Raw genomic sequence first — 26,601 nt, forward strand, 5'->3', positions numbered from 1 at the left:
TGATTTTTTATAGTTTATCCTTAAAATATTTCTTGTAGGTGTTATTGATGTCGGGTGCTGTTGGGGAAGAGTCACTTGGAACTTACATGCAGAAACACTTCTGTTTCCTTTTTTTCATCAATAGAAGGAAGGATCAGTGAAATAGTTAAAAATTTATCAAGCCAAGGCCATCGTGGTAATAATAAGTAATGTATCCATATTTTTACTGTTCAATTTCCAGAATGGACCTCAGCTTAGAAACAGGAATCTCCCCCCTTTCCACAGGTTTTCTGCATTCCAGATGTGTTCAGCTATCAATAGGCTTCTTCTCCTGCCTACCTGCTGTGACAGTCCAGTGTGCTCCATTCTTCCTTCCTTTTCTTTTTTATGGATCATCCAGAGGCAGAATGATATTCGTAGTGACACCCTGCCATCTCATTTTAAGTCTACAGGGATGCAGTTTGGAGAAGTCTAATAAATTCCATTGGTATTTGTAAAGATGAGAATCTGCAGCTCAGACTGTGATTTGTGTAGGTTTGACAAGGAGTGAGGATACAACATTATTTAAATTGGGGGCTGTAGCACTTGGGCTGCTCTTCTCTGCTGGTGCTGTGGGAGAGAGTGGTAAAATACTTTAAACTGGAGCTTTATAGGTTTATGAAAGTGTAGGAATTTTTTTTTTGCTATCATACAGATAGGAAATCAATCTTTCATATTGGATGTGGAGTCCTTTCCGAGGTACATGTGCGTAGGGGGCTTTAAAGGAGATTGAATTTGGTTGTTGTTTTTTTTTTCCTCTGTTCATATTATATAAATTCTGAGCAATAAAACTCTTTCTAATCACCTGAAGGCTTCTGAAAAAATTATTTCCTTCAGTCATGCTCCCTCGACACATCCATCTCCAGTTCTGATGCTTTATCTTTGTGTGTACATTTGTAGACCACTGCAGAATATTATGGCCAGAGAAAGAATATGGATTTGGGTGTTCTGCAGTTCTCAGAGATACTCAAAATCTCTCGTGTCCTCAGTGTTAAATGTCCCCAGTTAGACCTTACATTTTTGGTGAGAAGGGATGTCCTACTGCTGTCAGATTATTAGAGGACCATTAGGTTTTCTTTTTCATGTTCTTTAGCTTGGGGTGTGGGGGACACACAGTGTCATCATCAGGGCTTCTTTCAGAAATTCCTCACTACAACAGGGACCAAGATGATGATGGTGCCCTCAAACCCTTCTGCTCAATAATGGCACATAATAGTTGTATTTTTCAGCTTTTTTTCTGGAGGTTTTTCACTTGGTATAGGATGTTAAGGGTTTTGAATCTGGAATGATAATGCTCTGTGACCTTTCAAACTAACATTTATGATGTGTTTACCTGTCATTATGTGGGTCTGGGCCTAATAAAGAAGCTTTGTGCTGTGGTGCTGTGGAGAATGAACCATGGATCCATAGCACAGTAGCTTTTCCAAGCAGGATATTGTGAGTATTACAGCAATAATGCAGAACATGCATAGAGCTTTCACAATTCCCCAATTGGAATTGAAGCCCATTCTCACATTGCCATGTAAATAGTGTCAGATCCCTGTACTTATGGAGCCTGGCTCTGATTTGTATTAAATGGTCCAGCTGGTTAATTAGGATGAAGTATGTTTTGAATGGGTTTGTGCTTTTTTATTTTTGTGTTTAATATTGATTAGCTCTCCTGACATAACATAAACTTGAGTTCATTAACTGCAATTAGGAATTGACATAAACACGGTGGACGAGTATGTCCGGTGTGCCCAGTGAAGGTTTTTATTTGTGTTGTAAGGTGACTCTCATGAATTTTAATGAAACTAAATTAGAAATTGGAGTTAGCCCACTTAAAAGCAGGCTGGAAATAGCAGAACATGCAGCAAAATGTCAAACTTTTCAATTTGGTGTTCTTTAAATCACTGGATTGTGGTCATTTAAGGAATTGATTCTATCTATGTTTTTTTTCCCTCAACCAGACTCAGAAACAAGAATGGGTAGCAAACATAAATGTTTTTTTGCAAGTTAGAAAATCCTTAGATTTTTCCTTAGAGCTTATGGAAAAAAACTTAACAGGTTTCATAAATTGTTTTGTAAATCTTCTGTAGAAAAGGAGAGTACTTTTACTTGTCTGAGGATTGATGGCATCTGATAAATAGAATTGCTTTCCTGGATAAGTTGTTGGTGTGAGGTTTGGGTTTTGCTTTTTTTTAAATAAATGTGCTAAAAGCCAACCAAAGAGGAGATTGGAGTTGTTTATAAATGTTTTGAAGGAAACATCTGTCCTTGTAGACACAGGCTCCAGCATAGTATGTCATGTCCATGTTAGGGTGGAGGGCTGGCACTACCTCTGTCCTTGCTCTGAGATGTGGCAGCAGCAGCTGCCCGAGGACCAGAATGAAAACTGAGAAAAAAAAAATCCAGTGAGACTTCCCAAATCCTCACTTGCATCCAGCAAATTGTATTTCAAGAACATAATGAAAGAAGAGGTGGTGTATAACCTCTTTGGAGGGATCAGGGGTTTGTTCTGATCTTGAACACTGATGATAATGTGGGGAATGGTATTGGAAGCTTTCCCATAAGCTGTTCATTGAGGAAAAAGACAGAAAACCCAAAATTTCCTCACAGAAATAAGGACTCAGTGCTGCTGAGAGTAATGAGTGCTAGAGAATCATTTTCATTTTTAATATTTGCAATCCAACCATTCCCTATAAAATGAACACAAAGGAAGACAAGGTGTGTGCACGAGATCCCAACAACAGTGTTGTTCTAATCTGTTGGTTAATGGTGATGAGCTTACATTTGCAGGGACCTGTTGAGGGACCAGATGCTTTTAGCTTTGTATAATCTTTGTCTGCCCAAAAGCTTTGGAGCTTTTCCATTTGATTATGCAGGTAATGAAGTGGGGAATATTTTTCTAGGGTATGAAGGAGCGTAGCATTTAATAAACCCTAAACTCTTCTAAGCAAGAATGAGCTCTTCGTTTTTTCGATGTTAAATGTGGTATGGAGAGGAATTACATAAAGGGAACTCCAGCTGACTTTGTGCTGCACTCTTCAGTTTTTTAAAAGGATTAGGCAAAAAAAGCAACTCTTTGCCTAAGCTGCAGTTATTTGTTAGATTGTGTTTTTTTCCAGAGATAATAGAACAGGTGGGTTAGGAAAGCAAATTTGCAAATCACTTCTGTGGTCTAATTTAACTGAACTTGTGAAATGCACAGTTGTGAAAAATAGCTAACAGGTAATTTACTTTTTTTTCTCCAGACACTGGAAGCCATTTTGAACTTTAAGTACTCTGGTGGACCAGGACACGTGGAAGGGTATTACAGGAACCTCTCGCTGGGCCTTCACGTGGAAGTAGAGCCGTCGGTGTTCTTCACTCGTGTCAGCACCCTGCCAGCAACAAGGTAAGCCTGCTCTTGGCACTTGAATATTTGACTCATTGTCTCTGCTATATTGGCTATAACTTAAAGACCATGCTGGAAACTTTCAGTATCATCAGCAACATGTAGATAAAGAATTATGTGAACAAATTTTCAAAATTCCTCCTTTAGGAGTTTAGCCTCCTTTAACTGCAGACTGTGATTAAAGCAATCCATGTGCATTCAACAACTTCTGAGGTTCAAGCATTTTTTCATGATGATTTATTTTAGCAGGGTCAGGATATCTCATGTTTATTGTAAAATTTGATGTCTTCTTTCTTGGCAGTTGTGGTGTGTTGTGTGTTACAGTTTTGTGTTTGTATAGCAGAATCTTACCCAAAATTCATGTGTAAATGATTGTGTTTAAATGTGAAAAAAAAATTGTGATGTCTCTGGTACTTGCTTTCTCTTGGAAGTCACAGAGTAGTTTCACATATCATAGTGAGTTTTAAAAGTCGTGGCAACCACGTGATGGTGGTCAAATGCTGTGATCACAAAAATCTGTTTGCCTAAAATGCATCAGCCACTGGGTGCAATCAGTTTTAATAATTAGCAGGATTAATATGAAAAAAACCCAACCTCTGTGCATAGTGGGAGCAAGAATTTTGTTTGATTTAAATTCTGAGATTGTTTCAGTGCAATTATGTACTGCAACACTAATAATGAGAGAGAACTTACTTGATCCAAGAGATTCCTACTGGGCCTAGAACCTTTTTTGACAGACTTCAGAAATCCAAAAATAGACAAGAAGGGAATATCAGGGAGAATATTACATTTTCAAAGGAAAGAAGTGAATCACCAGTATCATACCATGGCAAAAATGTCCAAGGATGGATGGAGAGCTACAGAACCTGCAAAACAAGAAATGTTTCTTTTGTTCCTGTGAGCAGAAGTAAAACCTCAAGGAAAGTTTGGGGCTTGAACATGAAGAAAAGTGGACAAGTTGGAGAAAGTCTGGAGCAAGAAGAGTAATAAAATGTGACTTATGCTAAATCATATATTTGAAGAAGCTCATGGTCTTGCTGAAGGAAAGATGACTGACAAGGGAATGAAATTTTTAATCCTGGCACTGCCACCAGGGGTCGGATTCTGTATTTCACAGCAGATGTACAGCAAATAACGACCTTTGCAAACAGCAAGGGAATTTGAGGTTAGGCAAAGATGATGAAACACTGAAATAGTTTTTGTAAAAAATGTTTTAAAATGAGACAAAGAAGATTTTTTTTTTAATGACAGGATTGTCTCTATTTCTTATAAAATCACCTAAAACCATGTCACTTTATCGGTAAGAAAGTTTGTCAAGCATTTTGCTGCTTGAAAGTGTAACACAGGAGGCATGGTTTTATTCTTTCAGGAACTGCTCTAAAAAGCAAATTTAATGCTGCTTGCAAAATCAGAACATGGTATCTGGAACAACTGTTTGCAAAATTCCAGGACCCTTATTAATGATGTTCAGAGTTTCATCCCTGCAATTGCACATTCTTAGGCCTTTGTGAGGTTGTCAAGGTTCAGTGAGTGATCTTTCTTTAACAACTTGGAAGTACCACAGCATCTATTTTCAACAGTTTTGAAGAAGAGTCTTTACACAGGTTAAAATAATCAGTTTACGTTTATTATTTGAATGCACAGTCCCCTCCATTCAGTGTCAAAGACGTCCTTTATACTCTCATTGTGTGTATTTTTAATGGACAGTGCAACTGCTCTTTGGTTCACTGCAATTACTTCCATATAGTCACAGGTTACCTTGGGTGTGAAACCACAAACCTTCCACAAAAGCTTCAAATCCAACCTGATGCCTTTATTTGACTCTCTCTTGCTGGGAAGTTGCCCTTTTGTGCTCAGCTCCCCCAGCTGTGTTTTGTGTAGGACAAATCCTGTCCCTGCCTTGTCAATCTGTTCTGGGGAATTTAAGATGTGAGGAAAGTATTTAATCCTGAGATCTTTAAAAATAGATGGAGGTGCTAATTCAAAGGGAGAGTTTCTGTGTTCAGCAGGGAGCAGTTTCACACGTCCTGTGGCAGCTGGTGCTATATATAGTGGCTCCAATTCAGCCAAGTGCTTCAGCTCATATTGTGTGTGTTCATTCTTTGCCTGTTCATCACAGTGATCAGCATTAAAGGCAGTGGAAACTGTCAGTGATTTGCTGATTGGAGATGTAGTTAAAGATGTGACTGCTTTTAAGGGTGCCTAAAAGCTTTACTGAGTTGGAGAAAGATACTGCAATATTTACTCTTCTTTCAGAAATGTTTTCTTGCCAGACCTGTCAAAAGGCTATTGATTTTTATTTTTTTTATGACATTAGATGTATGTTGTCTGCTAAGTCATGAATGCATTTTGGTGTTAAGTTCTTCTTATCTCTTGCTGCTTGTTCCATGTTATTATCTTTAGTGATCTGTAACACCCTTCCTTTAGTCTTGTGCATCCCTGTGTAGATTCTCCATCAGAAGAAGTCATGTGGCATTCAGTATTATAGTTTAGAGTGAAAAATAGCAGAAATATGTCATCTCCCAATCTGCTCAGGATAACTGTCATCATTAAATGAAACAAAGTTTGGTTTTTGACTGTTGATCATCTCTGCCAATATCTGACACTCAATGACAGCAAATTATAAGTGAAATTTTTTACTTGCTCTGTTAAAAACTCTAATCTGATTTCCTTTTGATTTACAGCTGAGACTTTGTTGCTTAAATTCTGTCTGAGGCGCTGGGCTATGTTTGTTTAGTCATTACAAGAAATTGTATTTTATAATTTACCTCCTCAGCCATCATTTCAGAATGAAAGTTATCACTGCTTTCATAATCTGCATTAAATTTTTTCCCTTTCTTTTTCATTTTTGCCATTTTTATTTTACATTTTTAGCTCCACAAAAATAAGAAGCATTTGCTTGCCTGCTCCTGGGCTTAAAAAGTCAAAGCAAACTAAAAAAAACTTTCAGCACTGATTTCTCCCTTAGGCCTTTACTGAAAAAAAAAAAACCAGGAAAAATGTTAATGAAAACACTTTTCCCCCCATTGTAGCGTGAAGATTATGGTTTATGTAAAAGCCTTCCAAACTTAATTGGTGTTTCTTTATTTAGCTGCTTGAGTGTATCAACCTGTGCTCACTCAGCTGCCTCCATCCAAAGGGACTGGCAGAACAGCCTGGTGCTGGGAAATGGTGTCCCTTTGACCATGGAACTCACATTCCTTGGTTCTGTTTTTTCCTGCTTGCAGGGGTGATTGTCTCACAAGGCATCATCAAGAATGGGGGTGTTTGAGGCAGCCCTGGAGCAGGGTATAAGAGATAATGAGTTAATGTTGAAAGTTCTGCCCCACAGCTCAATGAAATCTTGAAGGGCTTCAAGGATCTACTTGTTTAAGCCTTTGTTTGCCATAAATCAGAGATATATCTGTAAAGTAAAATTGTATTGTCTTCTGTAATTGACCATGCCATGTTAATTGATTTAGCCCCAAACATACTGGTGTGATTCCAGGCCTCAAAGCAGTGCAGTTACCAACAGATCTGATGCTCCCAGACTGCCAGTGGAGGAGTAATGCAGATGGTTCTGTTGACAGTTTTGTGTGATACACAAAATACCCCTGTTGTTTCTCTCAAAGGTGTTATCTGCCAGTTTTGGTGGGCACTGAATGTCCTTCCTTACTGCCTTTATTGAAAAGCATGGAAAAATGCCAGAAAAAATACTGCATGTCTGGTAGGAATTCAGGTAAGGTGTGCTCTGCACACTGAGGGGCTTGCTCGTCTCCTTGTGCCCCTGGCCATTGCCCCATCAGCACATAAGTGTCTTAAATAAGAGCCTACAAAGGTCAGAAAATTTTGGTCTTGCTTATTACAACGACAATGGAATAGTCTGAATTTTTAGATGAATCAATCCTCAGTGCAACAGGAATGTTGCCTTCACTTTGAGCAAAGTTGGGAAGCCAGATATGGAAGAATATCCTTACCTGTAAAATCTACAAGTTCAAGATGATGAACAAGGAAATTTTTAATTTTTTTTTTGAGGGAATCGACTTTCCTTCCTGTCTTCAAACCCCCATACAACTGATGAGGAGGCACCAGCTGCAGATCTCTTCTGGCAGGGGCTGAGACGTAGCCTCTGTTCTTGTATCTCAGTAAAAAAAAAAAAAAAAAAAGGAATTATAGCAGGTCTGAAACTGTTAAATTCAAAGAGTCAGTTCATCTAACTGTAGGTTCAAGTTAATTTTCCTTTGTACCATTAGTGTATATCATTAAATGAAATGTTCTGGTTTTGTTGAGAAGGCATCAGTCCATAACAGAGCCCGCAGTGGTCTGAGGCTTTGCGTTGGTTTGGATTTAAAGTCAGGAACCAGATTTTCCAACGGGGTTTCACTGGTGGTTTGGAGAAAGAACAGTCTTGGCTATGGTGAGGGTTCTCAAGAGATCTTCAGTTTGGTGGGTAGAACTTTGGGGCTTAATGAAATCAGACATAATTTTCAGATTCTCCATTCCAGTGTCCAAGGTTTCCCATCTTTTCACTACAAGTTGCAACACATCCTCTTCAGCAGGTCGTGTTGGGTCAGAAATCCTGTTCATTATATATTTACCAATTATACAAGGGAAAGAGTAAACAGGATGTTTCTTTGCCTGGGCTCTAACAGACCTTTTCATTACATGCTAAAAGTTCTGTAGCATTTTCTGAAACCCTTCTTAGTTTTATAGAACCAGATTTTTAAATTAAATGTTCACATTTGCTTCAGTATTTCTCAATATTTCGGTGTTCAAATGTCACAGAGCTTTGCAGGGTGGAGAAAAACCTCTTTTGTTTGAGTGCTTTAAGAGCAATCTGTTTAGTGTGGAGGAATACTAAGATATGACCTGTTTAAAGTAATCAGATATTGCTATATGGATAAAATAATTAGTATTAAATTCACTGTTTTTTAATGAAAAATAATAATAATAATAAAAGCCAGTCAGAATGGGAACCAGGCAAATTCAGCTCAATAAAACAAATAAATCTCTTGTTTTGTGCAATTATACTGATAAATCGTTAGAAAAATCTGTCAAGCAATGGATTTAATAAATATACTTCAATGTTCTCAGGACTGGATGTCATTCTAAAATATATTCTTTATTTATACACACATTATTGAGTTCAGTATAGATTCTACTGAGTGGTAACTCCTTATATGTGGGAGGTTACACCCAATAGTTAAATCATCCTGGTAACCTTAACCTCTGCTGATGGTGTAACATTGCAGTGGGTTCATGGAAGGGCAGCAAAAAGTAGCTTAGAGATTGAGAGAATTGATTTTTGAGATCAAAATGTTAAATATGTATGGTTTGGCACATGAAGATGTGAGAACATAAATCTGCAAATATTTATAGATGTGCTGGGAATGTTTAGCATAATTGAAAAGGTTTGCAACTGGGAGAAGTCAGATGAGGACACTTCTTGGAATATGTGAAAAGACCTTTTGCCAGTAAGATGGATAATTTGACTTAATCATCTAAAGTTAGTCTTGAAAACTTCATTTTTAGGTAGTTTAATGAAAATTAAATTAGAGAGACCCTATTGAAGATGCAAGAGCACCAACAAAGATGCTCCAGATCATTGTTCTGCTGTGTTACTCTTTGTGTTTGTCAGTGGATTTTGGAGAACAGGGTTGTCACAGGCACAGCACTGCCTGCCATCAGTGCCAAAGCTGCTCTTCCCTTCCTCATGTCCCGTTTTTAGAAGGGATGGCTGTTCAAAGAAAACAGAAGAGAAGCAAAAAATAAAGTTGATGGGGAAATGAGAGGAGTCAGGATGCAGAAAACTTGCCAACCCCCTCGAGGTCTTCTTGTTTAAAGTCTGTTCAAAACTAAGCTGGAGACAGAGCTGAGTGAGATTGTTCACTGGGGTGAGCCCTCCTGGCAGCACGGCAGCTGCACTGGGGTTTAGTGCTGTGTTAAATGGTACTGAAGAATATCCTCTGCTGTCACTTCGAGTGATCTCAACACCCCTGAAAGAAATTTCTAGATCACGGGGTAACTGTCACTTGCCTGAAGTTCCCATGGACCCAGTTTTGTGACTATTTTTGGAACCATAAGTGGCATTGTAAGATTTTAAAAACATGGCACAATTTAGTGTGTCCCTGATTTTTGTTTGGGTTATACCCTAAATTCTGCAGTAGACAGAAATTAATTTATACAATAGATATTTAAGACAGTGTTAACTCAATTTTCAATAAAAACAATAAGATTTCTTGAATTTTTTTGTTTGATATCAGTATTGGCTTAAGTTTGGACGTTATTCTGAGATGTTCAAATGATAAATCAATCAACTGAAAATGTTCCTGTAATTGTAGTTTTTTCATGTACAACCTTCTACTGTATAAAGTTTTGTGTCACTTGTAAAAGAAAATCTTGAACATGAAATTTATGGAAGATTTCGCAAAAGCAGACATCATGAAGTAATAAGGAAGATCATAGAAATGGAAAATGTTTGGATGCTGTGAATTTTCGTATTCTTCCTTTTAGGCTCTGTTTGTTTGATCCAACCTTATTTCCTTTTCATTAGCAGTCAACATGGTAGATGGAAAGAAGAGTAAAACCCTTTCAAGAACTTTTGTTCTTTATATTATTGTCTATATATGGTCCAACTGATGCCTTAATTCATCTTCATTTAATTTGGACTTTTACCATAATGCAATAATTTGTATATCATTCTGTTCAGAAAGGACAGATGTTGTGTTTGTGGTGTCTGCTTTATTTTCTGAAGTTGTATATTTCATTTCATAGGGAGATATAAAATATAATTTATATGATCACTTTAACTGGGTGGGTGAAAAAGTTTGGGGGGTGTACGATGAGGTGATGGGAAGGTGGATATATGAGAGATGAGATTTTTGTGGTGCCATGGTGTATTGTATTTTTGTCCTACATCTTCCAGATTTGTCCATGAAGAGTGGATTATTCGGGTTTTGCAGAAACAGGAAACTCTGTATTAATTCATATTTTTCTCTGAAATGCTTCTGAGCCCATAAGTTTATGGCATAAAACTAGATGATGACATAATATGTGTGTGTTCACATGTGTATGATACCATGATAAACCACAAAACCAACCACCCAAACACAAGCTGACTTATTTTAGATGTGTTCAACCTAAACTTTAAAAAGGAGCTAAAATGACCCCAAACCTCTACAAGAAACTAGGAAGCCACTGGTGACCCTTCACATTGTGTGAACTGTTGAAGGTGGAGTTCTCTGCCTGCCCTGGGATGAGTGGTTACCAACATCTACTTAACTAGACTTAGAGGACTCAAAATCTACCCTCCCCAACCAACTAAATATTCAGTTTGAACTATTATATGGTGGTGGATAGTTTGGAAAAGGGAGGAGAAATTGTGTATATGCAGACTAGGCTTTCCCAGCTCCAGAAATCTGTGGTTTATGCCTGGCATTTCTCAACCCAAAAGGTCAGTAGACCATTATGGTATATAATTTAATCAACTTTAGATCCATTTATTATTTTCAGTGTTTTAAGTTTGTTTTTTTTTTTTTTTAAGCTTACACACTTTGCATAAAAACTTTATTTATGTAGTGTTGAACTAATGGTTTAAGATTTACTCAATTACCTTAAAATCCTTGAAACAATAGGACGTTGGAAATTCTCTGATAGAGAGCCTAATTTGAGCAACACATTGATGGCTGGACTTAAATATAGTAGTTCAGCAAAACCTTCTTGGAGTTCCTTTATCACACTTGCATGAATGTGATTTACCTCTCAAATCTCATTTACTGACACTGAGATGGGTTCTTTAATTCCTGTCTCATAAAGAAACAAGTGGCCTTCTTTAAGTTCCCATGTAGGGAAAACTGATATGAATTATTTGGCTTTCTTGTTAATTCTCTGTTTCCCTGGAACTTTCCTATCTGAGCATCAGTTCTACACAGTCCTACTGATTGTAACATGTTAAAAGAAAAAAAAATGCATGTTTTCAGATCTTCAGCAAATTGCTCTTCAACAACTTGAGTGTTGCTTTTTTTTTCCTTTTAACTTTAATTTGATGTTACCTCTAATTTTCCAGAGCTTATGTTTTCTTGGTGTCCTTACTTGGATGCAGTTTCCAGTATTTGAAGCTTGCTGTTTTAATTCAAATATTTTTGTAATCTTTAATTGTGTTTGGCTTTCATTGCTCCAGTAGTCTCTTTGATACTGTCCTGTATTAACTCTGAAGACCTAATGCTCCCTTTTTTACCTTAATGTTACCTTCAATCTTTTTATACTAATATCTTATTCTTCCAAGTTTTCAAAGTACTGTAATAATTCTGTAACTTCAGTTTTTACTTTTTTTACTGAAAGATTTCCCTGGAGAATTAACTTAAAATTGACAAGGAAAGAATTATTTCTCCTACACGTCTATTTTGTGTAGTGTTTGAAGAGGAGGAAATAAATGTCATAATGATGAATAATTTTCAAGGGTTCATATTTGGGAATTTTTAATATTAGTGTTGGTGTTTAGTCCTGAAGAGCAGCTTGTGTAGGTCCTTTGTGGCATGAATTGTTTTATTGGCAAAACTTTGCTTCTGCTGCCAAGAGAGATTGCAGGAGGCTTGAATGTTTTTTCAGACAGTTGTTTGGGTTTGCTGTGGCATAAATAACCAATTCTCTCCATATTTATATTTGTAAACATTATCTACACTAGAGGTCTCTTTCAGATCATCACATTGTATCTACTGGGGAGGCAGAGGTTGTCTGTGACTTTACAGGTCTCGTCCCACCCTCCCAGTGATGAGATAGAACTGATAAAAGCTTTCTTCCCCCTTTCTTTTTCATTCCTTTCTACCCACAGGGTTGCTGCTACCTTGAGTCCTGCCTTTCCAGTTATTTCTTTCTTGTGAGTTGGGAAGGAAGGGAGTTTCTAACAAGAGCCATGACTCCTTATTTGTTCTAAATTCTCAAGTTCTGACATGTTTGCTTCAGGCACTCAGCCACCTTCCCGCATTCTTCTCTGTGTTCAGTAGTCACTGGGGCTTTACACAAAGAGTGTGAGAACTCTTAAAATATGTATTAAAAAAACCTCCATCCCCACTTTTGCTTTTTATTTTTGCTGAAAGACATGGACCTGTCCCCCAGCAATGCTTGCTTGTCATGTGGTTATTATCATTTTTGTGACCTGAACCTCAACCTCCTGTGCTTGTCCTGGGACTGTTCCTGTCTCAAGGGTTGGCAACACATTCCCTCCTGTATGAGCTCTGAAAAGGGCATCTCTTGATATTCAAAGAGAGTCATATTATGAACCAGAGAACCTCTTTCCAAAGTGGAAGAACAGTCCTTAAACTCTTGGACCTCCTGAGTTTTATTGCCTTTGGAATGGACATTTCAGTCCAGCTGTAAATTATTCTGCAATAGGATAAATTCTCTTGGTTGCCCCAGACAGACAACTGGAGTTTGAACATCAAATTGTTTGAAGGATGGCTCTGACAACTCTCACCTCACCAACATACTCCTCTTTCTTCCCTTTTGGGGATACTTCTGTGTTGTTAAGTAGCTTTATAGGAAGCTTTGAATTTCAGAGTAGACTGGTAAGGCACAATTGAAACTGTATGATTGTATTTGGCATTTTGGTATCTGGTTCTGATAATTTCCTGACAGTTTTCCATGTATATTGTATTAGAATCACTCGATGCTGCTCTTTCTGCTTAGTTTCACAAGGAGGAAAAAGTTATAAATTAGAATAATTTGTTTAGAATATTAGTTAGAATAAAATAGTAATTAAAGAATATTAAAATGTAATTTAATTTTATTAATAATCAAATAAATGAGCACATTATTAATGATAATTAATATTAATTTAGTTAATAAGAACATTAATTATTATAAATGATATTACTTGGAATTAAAATGTTTATTAGAATAAACCTTTACAGTAAAGTTTCCACTCTGCACCTTTGTTAGTATTATTTTCTAAGGTTACCAGAAATGAAGTTGGTATATTTATACCAAATGCTTCTGGGGAAATCTGGATTTGAAGGATAGTAGCTGACAAATAAAAGGTTTTCTGTGAGAGGTGCCTGTGTTTGTCTGTCTTACAGAAGGGAGAGAGTTGGCTTCTCTCTGTCAGAGTGGTTGTTCTGGTGGTTAAATGCTCTAACTGCTGCTTGCTCTGGTCTGTGGACAAGCCAGTGATTGTAGTTAATGGAATTGCACCTTGCAGTTTAAATTTTTGCTCGTAAATTTGTTTCTTAAAGAGATCATGCCAAGGTAATTTGAAATAATAAGACTTTTTTTTATGTGAATGCTCAAAGAGCTGAAACATTCTGTGGCTTTTTCCTCAGAATTGAATCTGAAAGCTCCAGCGTGAGAAAACATATATATACAGGTGATCGAATGCTGTGGGGCTTGATATTTTACAGGTCATAATTGTCATGGAACTTCTCTTTAGGATATACCCTTCTGTTTAGTTTTAGTAAAAAAAAAAATCCAGTTATTAAAAAAGATTTTTTTTTTAATTAAAACCATAAGATACTCTTTAAATCAGAGTAGGATATAAAACCTGTATGGAAATGTGTGGGTTTTTTTAATCTATATTTATATTTTTTATAGATATGAATTCTGATAGGCATGTAATAACTCAGTGCTGTGTTATTGAGTTTGTGCTGTTCTTTTTTCCCCGATCTGAACAGCACCAGGCAGTGCCATCTACTCCTTGATGTCTTCAATTCCACAGAGCATGAGTTGACCATCAGTGCTAAGAATAATGAAGATTTGATCCTGCACGCTGGGGAGTGTCAGCGGTGAGTGTTCTCAGCACTAAAAGGGCCCTGGGTTTAACCCTGTTATTTGTTTATACACCATTGATGACATCTGGGGCCTGTTTTTCTTTTTAATTTCACACATGTCAAAGAGTACGAGTTTTGCTTTCTTTAAGGTGGATCACTAAGTTTTAGCAATATTTCAAGCGAATTTATTTTGGCTCTGAATCTGGTAGTACTGAAAATAACAAAATATGAGCTAGTTGGCACTGAGGTGTACAGCTCATTGAACTTGCTTTTGTACAATGTTTTAATATCATTTTCCTGTACTCTCACTGTAGTTCTGATGTTAAAACCTGATCTCACTAGTTCGTTATCCTTTCTCAGTTTTAAATTTTCTTTCTGTGGCTTCCTAACCCTTTCATCACCTTTCCTACAAAGAAAACTGCAGGAAGGAAAAATAGAATTGAAGAAAAAGCAATCCCAATCTCTGTGGGAAAATATATTTCAGATTAAGTAGGCTGTTGTGAGTATTGATTCTTAGAACCCCACTACAGTGATGTGCAGCTCATTTTGTAGCTAACTACGACCATTATTTTCCATAATATATCTGCCCAGAATTCCTGCTACTGGCTCTACCCTACATTGCTTGGTTTATCTTCTTCAGATGATCATTACATCTAGACACCATTTTCATCTTAAAAAAAGATGAAAATGTGAAAAAGGGAATATTTATTTTTGGTCCCGGGCTCCCTGCACCGTTGTCTTCTTTGGGAGAGTTGTGCTGCACTCTGAAGTCATGGAATTGATAACCTTCATTAAAGGGAGACACTTTCATGTCTTCAGATCTCAGTGTGAATATTGAATTCAAAGTAAAACCACATCAATTACAAGGAATGCAGTTGTCAAAAAGAAATATAGAATAGGTAACAATAGCAGTAAATTGGGAATGACTTTTGCCTTGGTGACTCCCAAAGCTCAGCAAAGAGGAAATACATCGACTCAAACCCAGGTTGAATTTTCTCAATTTTACTTTGCCAAGGAATGGACAGAAATATCAGTAACATACAGTACTTGTTACTTTTATTTGGAAAGAATCGACTTTTTTCTTTTTTTAAAAAGCAGTCTAGTCATCAAAATGTTCTGGTTCTTGTCTGTATTGTTTTGTAATTTTGTTTTTAGGCCTCTTGCTTTTTCCCATTATTTTTGTAGTTGGTAAACCCCTTGAAATTTTTCATTCCCACTTTTTGGAAGAACATGTAACAAATAGAAATAAAGTTAAAAATAAGGTTATAAAATTCCTTTGCATCCCCTTGATTGAATTACTTTTATTTTTCTATGGACTTAATAATTTGAGCTTCAATATCCTTAAATCATTATGTAGTAAAAGATACAAACTCTTTCAGTAAGTCTTTTGAAACAGTCATTTATTAAGGCAGATCAGGTATTTGTTGCAAGTATTTAAACCTTTTAAGGATGAGGTTTTATTCTTGTTGCAAAGTATTTTTTTCCTGCTGGTTAGAAATTGCACTGAGTTTTCTGTTGGTTCTAGATCCATTTATTATCTATTTCTTGAATAATGATTGCTTCTAATTGTAACAGTATGTCTATAGCTCACGTATTACTCAGAGTTTTAATTTTTATTCTGGTGGATCTACCACAGAAAAGCAGGTGTAACATACACTGGGCCTTAAAATTAGCTTTCTCCTCTTAAAAAAAGCCTTTTGTTACTCTTACAAAAAAAAAAAAAAGAAAAAAAAGAGAAACCTTTGCCATGTTCACCACTTTTTAAGCAATGGTTCTAGATCTTTGGTTTTTAACATAGGAAAATCATTGTCAGGAATTTGCATTTGAACCAAGGTTTTAAATCCAAATATACAATGTTTTTCATCCTACTCTTACATTCTCCTTTTATAAATTTTTTTCTCTGGACATTGATTTCTGTTAATATCTGATTAATACCTAAAGAGAGGCTTTTCCATCACCTTCATTTTCCCCCACCTCCCCTGCCCTGGACCTTTTTGATTCCATCCTCATTTTCAGTGTTTTCCTCATTCCATATCTATTTAAATTATAACTTTTTTTACCAGCTTTGGCCACTTTCACTTCTTTTTGTAATTTACTCTCCCCCCATTCATCTCCATCATTGTGAAATCTCCCCTTCTGACAAAGTGTAGGGAGCAGGAAATTGTTTTCTTCATTCCTGTTGTGAGACTGAATGTGTTTTCTGCCCACAGACCTCCAAAGAAGGATAATGGTGCATCCTACTCCCTCTCCCCTCTTTGCTTCCCACTTTGGATGCTTAGAAAGTCCATGCAGGGCAGTCCCTGGGATCCATCTTGTAGTATCCATATTACTTGGTGCATTCCAACCTCCTCCTGTTCTCTGGCTTATTTATGTTTAAGTAAAATGGATAAAATATGTAGAATACTACATAATCTTTTGATTTTAAGGTCTGAAGAGGAGTTTGCTTCAACCAACTTAGAGACAGGGCAGTAACAGCTGCCTACAGCAGGAAAAAATGGTATTATACTAGTAAGGAAAAGTGACATCCTTTAGGGCATTAAAAGACCATTTGGAAAATAGATGGCTTTTTCTGCAGTAGGAGTATTCTACTGACTAGTGAAAATTATCATTTTAGCTTTCAGAAAAGCTTAAGCTTACAGTTTGCTGTATTTTTTAAGCCAGTAATTGGGATTATTTACTGTGTGCATTGTAACTGTTCTTGGAGACATGTATATAAGCAGTGTTTCCGAGAAGAGATGCTCTTTTCCCTCTATTTTAGGATAGAGAAACACATTTTACTCCCTGTCATTTTATAGTGGGCTCAGTGATTATTTTGTTCACTCATTTTTCTGTCTTTCATCGTCGCGTGTTCTGCAGACACACAAACAAAAGGATCAACCTTTCATTTTTTTTTTCTCTGTATCCCAAGATGTTAATTAGAGATCTTCATATTCCCCTCCCTGGTTTCCACATGAAATGAAATGTTCCTTTGTATCCCATTGTGGGACAATTAGTAACATGCTCTACTTTGAGGTTTTTTGTTCTCACAGGTTTGTGGTCAGGAGGGGAGAGAACCACGACTCAGTTAAGGAGAGAAGGAGAAGACAGGAATTTGTCCTCCTTCACCTGTGAGGTTGTATATTGCAGAAAAGAGAGGAGAAAGAGTTTTGAAAGGTTATTTGTTGAACTCCTGAAAATAAATTTAAGGTTCATTACAAAGCTAGATTCAAAATTGAATTATTTTTTTGCTGCTTTACATCCTCAGGAGTTTCTTTAATATCCATGGGGAAATACACTGGAGAACTGGTATCCTGACAAAAATCTGTCAGACAAGTTGCTCTGTGGAAGTTCTGGGGGCAGTGAGTGATGCTGAGGTATTGGCAAGGTCTTCAGTTAACTTAAAATATGTTTGTTACACCACACTGGGGTGTCAACATGTTTTCCTAATCTGTCCAGTTGAACATGCTACGTGTGATGATGAGGGAAGCAAATTCCCTCGTGTGCTCTTGGAAAGTTCAGCCTTCAGAGGTTTTTCTAGACTAACTGAGCCTCCTGTCTGCAAAGCTGTCTTGGAATATTCAGCTACACTGCTAAAGGAGTTTTACGACGAGACAGAAATGTTTTGAATGTAATCAGAGGTGAATCTGAGCTTGTTTATCCCAGTGATTTGGTAACCAACAGGTTGTTCTGACATGGAAAAATATAGCAGACAGTGCTTGGAGGGGAATTGTATTTTGCCTGGGAACAAAAAAGTGTTGCCACTAGTAGTGATTTGAAGTTATTGAAAACCATCGGTACAGTAATTATTGTGTTTCTTACTTGATTATCAAACCATTAAAATTAAATTTCATGACAACCCTCATTTATGCGTAAATCGCTTCATAATTTGTGGTAATAGATGTTATCTCATTATGTGCCCCAGGATATCTCCTTTTGTACAACACACCCTGCCTTGCCTTTCCATTTCTGTTTTGCCCACGGTGTGTGTGGCACTCGGGGATGGGGAACATCAGTGGTCATGGGAGATGGATCGTGGGGATGGGTGGAGGAGATCAATCCATTCCACTCTCCTTGTGCTACAACACAGCTGAGTTGTTGAAGTCTTCCATGTGTGAGTGACCCCACAGTTGGCTGTGGATTTAGACATTAGAAATTTCAGACTGTTTTGGCCTTAGCATGAGGACCAGAGGGATTAAAGCTTGGGACTGCCCAGGAATAGAACTGAAGGGAGGAGTTGGGAAATGGAGAGCAAACAGGACCTGGGTTGAATGGTGTCGGTCTTGGAGCAGCTGGGAAGGATATGAAGCATCTTCCCCACAGAGGGGATGTCTTCTCCACTAGGTGCTGGGAATGGAATTTAAAACTTTTGGAGCAATTTATTCCTTGAAAACAGTAATCAGCCCTGAAGTTTCTGGACAGGTGTATCGCTGGAACAGGTCATGGTAAATGAGGAAATGAGTAAATGAGTTCAAATGGCACAGGCTTTTGTGCAAAATGTACAAGTTCTGAGAAGTGCTGGGTGTCCTGTGGGAATGCTGATGTGAAAAAAGGTGGTGGAATTTTTGCTTTTTAATTTTTTTAATTGGCAGTTGCCTAATTAAAAATAAGCTAGAGAAATACTGCAGGAGTAAAGTCAACACTCAAGTTCAGAACTGCCAAACTTCCTTCTGGGTCAGCAGTTCCTGCTTTTTAGCAGGGTTAGAGGGTTAAATAAATGAGTTTGCTTACACATGTCCTCTACAGTAAGTTTTGTTGCTTTTTTTCTTCATAGTCAGCAGAATCGTAGGCACTTTTCTGAGTTTTGCTAAGTGAACTTTTGTGTGTATTGACTTAACCCATTTTTAATTTTTTTTGTTACATTCTGATGAGACAAGAATAATTAAAGAAACAAATTCTTATTTTAAATTTTGTGCATCTCATCACATAGTACGGTGTTTCTTTCATCCATGAAAAGCAAAGAATTTGTTAAAAGTCCTTTGTGTGCATACTATTAATGAGTGCCATTTCTGCTGCTTAATTATTTGATGTAAACGTGTTGATTAATTGAGTTGTGAAGTCTGTGATGTCTTATAGTGCAATTTCTGCTGTATTAGTTAGCAATGCACAGTCAGACTGAAAACATTTTGAAATAACTCCTTTTTCAAAGGGAACGAGAATTCAAAATTCTGCCCTTTTTTGAACCAAAAGTTCCCTTAATAAATTTATAGTCCATGTATAAGTAAATTGTGATAGTTATTTCTCACAGCTGCCAAGTCAGTGTTTAATTTGTGTGTCTGTTTATGACAGGGCATGTTGTCTGTATGGGAGATTAATGATTTTTTCCATACATTGCTGTTACAGTTTATGTTTTAAGGACAAAGCTGCTATGATTAAGGCTCTGCATGCTGTCATCGAGAGAAAATAAAGTTTCATAGCAGTTACCCTGAATCTTCATGTTAAATCTATGACCAGCTGGATATTTCTGAGATACCTCCAAGTCAAATTAATAAATGTCAAGTCTTGTTTTAACATAAACATGAAAATTACCTTCTGTTGTCAGAGTAATTGTTTTTAGATTTTCTTTTATTTGGCATTTTTAAAATATACATTTAATTTTTTAAGGCTTGCCTTTTTCAACCAATAGCCAAATCAATCTTTAAATATAGTACATAATTTTGAGTGAATAATTAGTTACTTTCAACAAAAAAATTGGAAAGGAAATGTGTGTTGGGGTAGGGAAGGATGATATATCTAGCACTGGTCAGATCTGTAGTGTGATCCAGCTCTAACGTTCATTTTTATTTCAAAGCACTTCGCAAAAATTGGAGATGTTATAGGAGGAATCTGCAAAAACTGTGGGCTGGCAAAATAACAAAGAGAATAATAAAAAATAAAGAGAAATAGAAGAAATAATAAAGAGAAATTTCAGGTTTGGAAGTCATTTGCTTTGTAATTAAAGCACTTGAGGAATTCCTTCGCTGACAGGATCACGTGTCCCATGAAAACCAGACATTGGTTTGATAAGCACAGTAAGATCTAAGGGGATTATTAGTGCATTGTATGAAGGGGGGATGGAGAAGGGCTCTCTTGTAAAGGTTACGGAAGCTGAACGTAGGAAGAAAAAATGAACTTTGAGCTGTCTGTGAATATGTCTAGGAATGAAGAGATTTTCAGGCCTCAGGCATCATCAGACTGTTTCCCTCAGGGGGAAGTGGAGGCAAACCCCCTGGCTGCTCCGAAGGTGCCCTCAGCAGGACTACTTTCCAACAGGAAGACCTTTTCCAGTGTTCTGTCCCTGTGATGGACAATGAAAACATTGTAGGTTTTACAGGAACAAAATATGTCCCTGTTCCTCTCTCTGTCCTGTCCCCAGTGCAATGTCATCCGTTTCTTCTGGATGTGTAGTTATGGTGTGTTTCTGTAGGGAATGTGCAAGATAATCCCTTTTCTATGATTTGCTTTTGAATTTAGCGTTTCTGTTTCCCTCAAGAACACACGTGTTTGAGCACAGATAAACCTCCCTTCTCCAACTGCTGGAATGGAGACCTTCCCTTTGAGTTGGCTTCCTCAGACTTGTCTGTATTAGGTGTTTCTTCTCTCCCCTTCCCTCCCTTCCCATGGTTTGACTGGAAAGACTATTTCTAGGCTGCTACACTGGGTAGGCAACTGTTTTGGTGTTATATGACTTTCTGTAAGATTCCTCTTCTCTTCCCAGTTCTTCAGTTGACTTTTGCCCAAGCATGGGTGACTGTCTCTCTGGATCTAGCCTGCATGGCAATTTTTCTGACCTCTTTGAACATTGCCTTGACCTCAGGAGACCCAATTTGCACTATTTGTAATATTTTGTGTTTGCAGCCAGGGAGACGGGAGGTTTGTGAGCGCAGGCCAAGTTTGTCTCTGACAGGATTTATTAAATTTAATGGGGTACAGCATAAACATGGCTGCATAGGTTGGCCCTTATACAAAATATCACACAAATGTGAGTTTGCTGTCCTAGTTTAAAATGATCTATAAATCACTCAAAATCCAAACCAGTCCTCTTATTTTCTCCTTAAATCCTGAGTAGATCACCGGCTGTAGGACTTGCAGGGTACAGAAACTGTCTCTTGAAAAAAGTCAAAATAATTAATTTCAGAATTAAGAGTTAGAAATCATTAAAAAAAATAAAAGAACTTTTTTTTAAGAAGAAATGTTCTTCAATACTTGAAAAACTTATTTATCTGTTGAAATTTTTGGGTGCTTGGCCCATTTGTGGAAACATTCAACAAAGTGCAGGTCTGTTAAAAAAATTGACTGAAGTGCTGAATTCTGTCTTTTGGGATTTCATTTTTGTGCAAGGTATGTGAAAGAAAGAGTAGAAGAACATTGGTAATTGTTGCTTTTGTTAGATAACAGTGGGGCAACCAGCTAAACAGGAAAAAGTACTGTTTGTGCTTGCCCTTAATTCACACATATTCAAACCAATACATTTATACTGTGGTTTTAGAAAATCATGTTTCAGCATTGATGGGTGATGGAAAAAAGTGGAGAGGGAAGGTGAACCTTGTCAGCCTTTCCCTGGGTATTAGTCTCCTCATTAGAATGAAATAAAAGATAAAAATATTCCCAGGAAGAAATTATTCCATGGAGTTTTGGGGTTGGTCTGTTCTTTTTCTAGTAGATTTTCTGAACATTGAAGGAGGGAAGGTAAGTTGTATTAATCAACATTGTTTATTCTACCCAGGTTTGTCTATATTTCTGTGAGGTTTAAGCCTAATCAAGATTTCTAGTTTTTCTCAGACCTTCTCAGTGGTCAGCACACCTGAGACAGTTGTTGCTGTCTCTCTCAGTAAAATCCATGTTAGAAACCTGAGAATACAGATTGAAATGAGGACAGACAGCCACGAGGTAAAAAGGGGTGCCATACACAGGAGCAGAGGCAAGCAGGGCAGTGCATTTGTGCAGCTCTAATACAGCTGGTACAGCCCAGCCTTGCCTTGCAGTGTGAACTCAAGATAGGCTGCAAACATTGTTATTGCAGAGGTGGTTTCAGGATTCTTTCCTACCCGGTTGGAAGCAGCAGAGCCCGAGGCACAGCACAGGCAGGAGCTGAGCTGTGCTCTGTGCCTGGATGGGAGCAGGACTGCAGAGAATGACAACCCCTTACCTGCTGCTGTGCTGCAGACGTGGGTCTTCGTGGCCAACTTCCAGGTTTGAACTGGAGACCTCCAGAGGGACCTTCCAACCTGCAGAATTCTGTGATTTGAACATCTGCCTAATCCTTGACAAACTTGCTTGCTCTTCCCAAAGCCAACATTGTTATGGGCATGTGCCCATATGAATTCATCCCTCTGCCGCTTTCTTTTGCCCTCTAAGACTTTCTGTTTTTGCAAGATTTGTTCTGTGTCTCTTTTTTGTTTTTCTCCTCCAGAGGACGAATTCCTTCCTTAGCCTTTCCTTCTTTATTTTTCTTTTGTTACAGATGGCACAGAACCAGTTTATGGTAAGGCTCTTGGCCTCCAGACTCATCTCTTCTTTTAAGTAGTGTGTTATTGTCAGTAGTGTGAATTTGCACAATCCTCTTCCATAGGTCCAATTAGAGGCATTACTTTTTCTGTTCGCTGTCACCTAAAACCTGGTGCCTTACGTGTTCATCTAGCAGTTGAAAAATTGCTGTGGAATTGATTTTGCTCATAAACTGCTCTAATGTGGTATTTGAAGACTTGGAAATAAGGAGTGAAGGGTATCTGAACATTGTCTAGACCCTTTAGAGACTGTAGGATCAAATGGTGGAAGTAACTGAATAGTTTTAGTTCATTTCCCAGTTAACCATCATCTTTATTTTTGGGGAAAAGCTACCTAACACCTTTCAGGCCATTTTTGTTCATGCTGCCAGTAAAAGAGCGAGCATTTGGGTGTAGATGCAGCTCCAGGTCACACCTGGTTTGATGGATATCTGTAGATAAATAGATTAATTTAGGCTATAGCACTCTCTGTATTTAGGAGCACTCGCTGTGTTTTGTGGCTGTGGTGACACAGTGGCTGCGTTAATGGGATGAGAGAAGATTGTCTTGAGTGGCTGCCAGTTATGTCTGCCTTAATGGCCAAAGGATTTATGAAAGTTACCCTCTGATGTTGCCCAGGTTTGGCTTTCAGCCTGCTCTCTGATGCTCTGTAAAAGATCACGATGGTACAGTGCAGATTTCCTGAAGTTGGAAGTAGAAATATCCAGTTTCTATTAATTTATTTTAGATGATCAAAAGTATAATTAAAATAGCTGGTTTATGAGTCTTTCCTTCAAAGAGAACAGTCATTTAAAATTAGTGCTTCAGCAGCTTGAATTTATGCTTCACTCTTGACATCCATTTAATTCTGCCTTCATTAACTGGAAACAAAAGCTGAAACAACAGTGAGTTGAAAAGATCACTGAAAGATGTTAAGGAAATGCTGTAGTATATAAAGCCAACTTCCTAGGACATTTTCGTTTTGCAGTTACAAAGATGTTTCCAGAAATTGGTTTGAAATGGAGTCTCCCCCCCACCCCCTCTGATGCCAGCATACTAACTGGGATCACAAGCAAAACGTTGAAGCCTTCTTTGGAATAGTGCAAGGATTTAGAGGTCTTGAATTAAAAAACCAAACTGCTGTTCTGCTAAGTTTGAAAACAGTGTAAGATTTGCCCTGTGGAAGTGTCTAATCTTGACAGGGAAGGGGTAATAGTAAGTCTACAAACTTCCCTCTTAAACCACTTTTCCTTTCCACTCAGCCCCCTCTTCTGATGGCTGCATCTTCCCAAGGGAGAGCTTGGCCATGTTTGAAAATGCACACTCCTAATTTGTTTTCTTATGGTGGACAGTTGTAATAAAAATGAAGAGTTCTGCTCTAGCTTTGGATTTTTAAAGAATAATAGACGGTTCTGAAATAAGATCTTGGGGAGTTGTTTAATTTCCTGACCCTCGGCAGGACTGTTACTCGAGGGAGAGGAACTCTAAATCTGGATCCTGTAGTGCTTTGATTTCTGCCTAGTGTAGTAGGTGTGTTTGAAACCTCCATATATACACTTTTTAAATTACTCCTTGTCTTACATAGTGCTTTCAGGCTATGAAAGATCCCAACATTATGGAAACATTCCAGATTTAATATGTTGAATTGTAAATAAGTATCCTTAGGAAAGAGGGTGACTTGTAATAAAGAAGGTTAATTACAGGTTTATTTCAGTTTTATGTGTACATCTGCATTGAATAAGTGTGCTGAATTGGGAAAGAGTAAACAGGGAAAGATGCAGGGAAGATGTAGCTCATAAATCCATTGAAGTTCTGTTCAGGAGTGAACAAGCTTCTGTGTAGGGAGTATCTGATGAATGTAATTCTCAACATATGACAAGAGTTTCCCACCAAAGGAGAATCCAGGCTGCTCTGGGATAAGAAGGGAAAATTATTAATTGGTTAAGAGAGGGAATAATGACTTGTAGAGCTCAAATCCTCATTGGAACTCTCCTGGAATCTAGGCTGGGCCCTGACCTGCCCAGCTGCTTTTGGAAGTGTGTTGGAAAAGGAGTGAGCAGTGGACTGGGGAGGTCCCTGATCCTGGACTGTAAAGGAGGAATCTGACAGTGAGAAATTACAGGGGACAAGATGATGAATTTCCAGGTGAACTTCAGTTTTAATAAATCCAAAGTGATGAAAAGGGTGGAAAAAGATCTGAACTTTAAATAGTGAATTATGAGCTCAGAGCTGCCTTTTACCTCTTAGGAACTGGATCCAGGTTTTAGTGCATCTGTGAAAATCCTAGCTGTAGTTCAGTAGTGGGTGAATACAAAACAAACATCTCTTTGAGCAGATGTGATGTATCAGCACAGGGTAGGATGTTTTTATTTCCTTGAAATGATCTCACCAAATGAGAAGGTGATACTTCAAAATTATTTAAACTGAAAGGAAGTGCTAGGAAGAAAATATTCGCAAAAGGGAACCAGGTATGAGTGAGGAATACAATGGTACCATTGAAGGGAAAAAAAGAGAAAATAACAGCCAGCACACATTGTAAATGAAAGAATGAATTATAAAACTATTTCAGGTTTAATAGTCTGAGATGATTGGTAGTATATTATTTCACCCCCTTCCCCTGTTCAGTTCTGGGATAAAGCTTTGCTGTCTGGTGTAACTGTTGGTAAGGTGGTTAAATGGAAACTGGTTTGTCTTCACAAACTAAATTATTTACTTCTTGGTGAAGGTTTTACCATTGTCCACAGAGCTTTTCCTGACTCCTAACCTGAAGGTTTCTGGAGTATTCCCACACATTCAGTTGATGCAGAATTTGCACTTCTGAGGTGCAGCTGTAAGGAGAGGAGGAGCTGGTTGGAGTCTGTTTATAGCAGGTTATTTGGGGATGGAATAGAGATTTTCCTCACTGATGGCAGATGCTCTTTCAGATTTCTCAAATACTCTGAGATATTTCTCTGCTCCCCAGGTGCTTATTCTCCTCTTCCTTTCACCCTCTTTTTTCACATGAATTGTGCTGATGCCAAGCAGCTGCTCATAGGCCTGTCCTTTAACTGAGAGAGGGGAGCAGTGGACAACCAGGAAAACAACCTTCTCTTTAATATTTTTAAAGTCATCTGAAAGAGTTGTAAATTCCATGACAAAAATAATTATGATGTGGATAAATTCATGTATGTATTGAAATTAGATATACTCAGTGTAACAGAAGAGAGTTTGGCCAGTGGTTTAGTGTGGCTACGTGCCTTTCATAGAATTAAAACAATTTTTCCTCATTGCTGTATAAGTTGTCAGAAATGAAGCTTGTTTTGGAAAGAATCTACTGAGTCATTGCTTGCATGAGGAAATTCTGTCTAAATTACTCCTGCTATAACAGTTTACTGGGTCATCCATATGTTTCCTGAAGTGTTTATTCCTTGTCTTTTTTTTTTTTAAGTTCAAACTGAAATATATGTGAACTGCACAGAGCACATGACAGAATATGAATTCTGTTAATAGTTTCTGTGAACTGTGGCTTAAAATCCCAGCTATGGATATGTCTCAGCTAAAAACTTTTCCTTTGACAAATGAGAACCTAACATGTAAGTTGTACTCCTCACCAAAGTTTCCTTCCAGGGTTACTCCATCAGGGAAGCTTCTCAGTCCTATCTTTTATATCAAAATTGAGTTAATGAGTTGTGCATCTCCTGAGGAGTTGGCAGAGCTTTTGCAGCTTCAAGGAGATCTAACACCTGCTAATACCAGCGTGAAATCTTGGCTGCAAAGTTGCCAAGGCTGCATTTAGCCTATTTAAATCACAAGCTGCCATTGATCTAGTTTTCTTAGCGTGTTCTCTTGAGTGCTTTGGTTTCAGATGTATTAGTTAAAGAAAGAATTTAGTATTTAATTTGCAGTGTTTAAAAGGAGAAAAGCTGCCTCTTTGGCATTGATAAAGATAACAAAATACAGTTTAGTAATGTATTGATAATAATTTCTCAGCTCATCAAGAAGAGCCATGTAGTAGTTTTCTACTGCATGAAGGTTCAGTTTAGTACGA

General features: G+C 37.7%; 1 protein-coding gene across 4 annotated transcripts in view; it reads left to right on the top strand.

The window, feature by feature from the left end:
- Window positions 1-26,601, top strand: part of TRAPPC9 (trafficking protein particle complex 9) — a 456,935-nt gene that overhangs the window by 144,611 nt on the left and 285,723 nt on the right. For 3 of the 4 annotated variants that reach the window (XM_029959343.1, XM_029959341.1, XM_029959342.1), the window contains 2 exons: window positions 3,252-3,394; window positions 14,038-14,148. In XM_029959343.1, the coding sequence (XP_029815203.1) occupies window positions 3,252-3,394; window positions 14,038-14,148 (254 nt within the window). Of the gene's footprint in view, window positions 1-3,251; window positions 3,395-14,037; window positions 14,149-17,162; window positions 17,385-26,601 lie in introns of those variants that run through there. The other variant, XM_029959344.1, reaches the window with a different exon arrangement.

This window comes from Manacus vitellinus, unplaced genomic scaffold, assembly GCF_001715985.3.
Source record: "Manacus vitellinus isolate BGI_N305 unplaced genomic scaffold, ASM171598v3 scaffold_1_pilon, whole genome shotgun sequence".
In the NCBI taxonomy this organism is placed as follows: domain Eukaryota; kingdom Metazoa; phylum Chordata; class Aves; order Passeriformes; family Pipridae; genus Manacus; species Manacus vitellinus.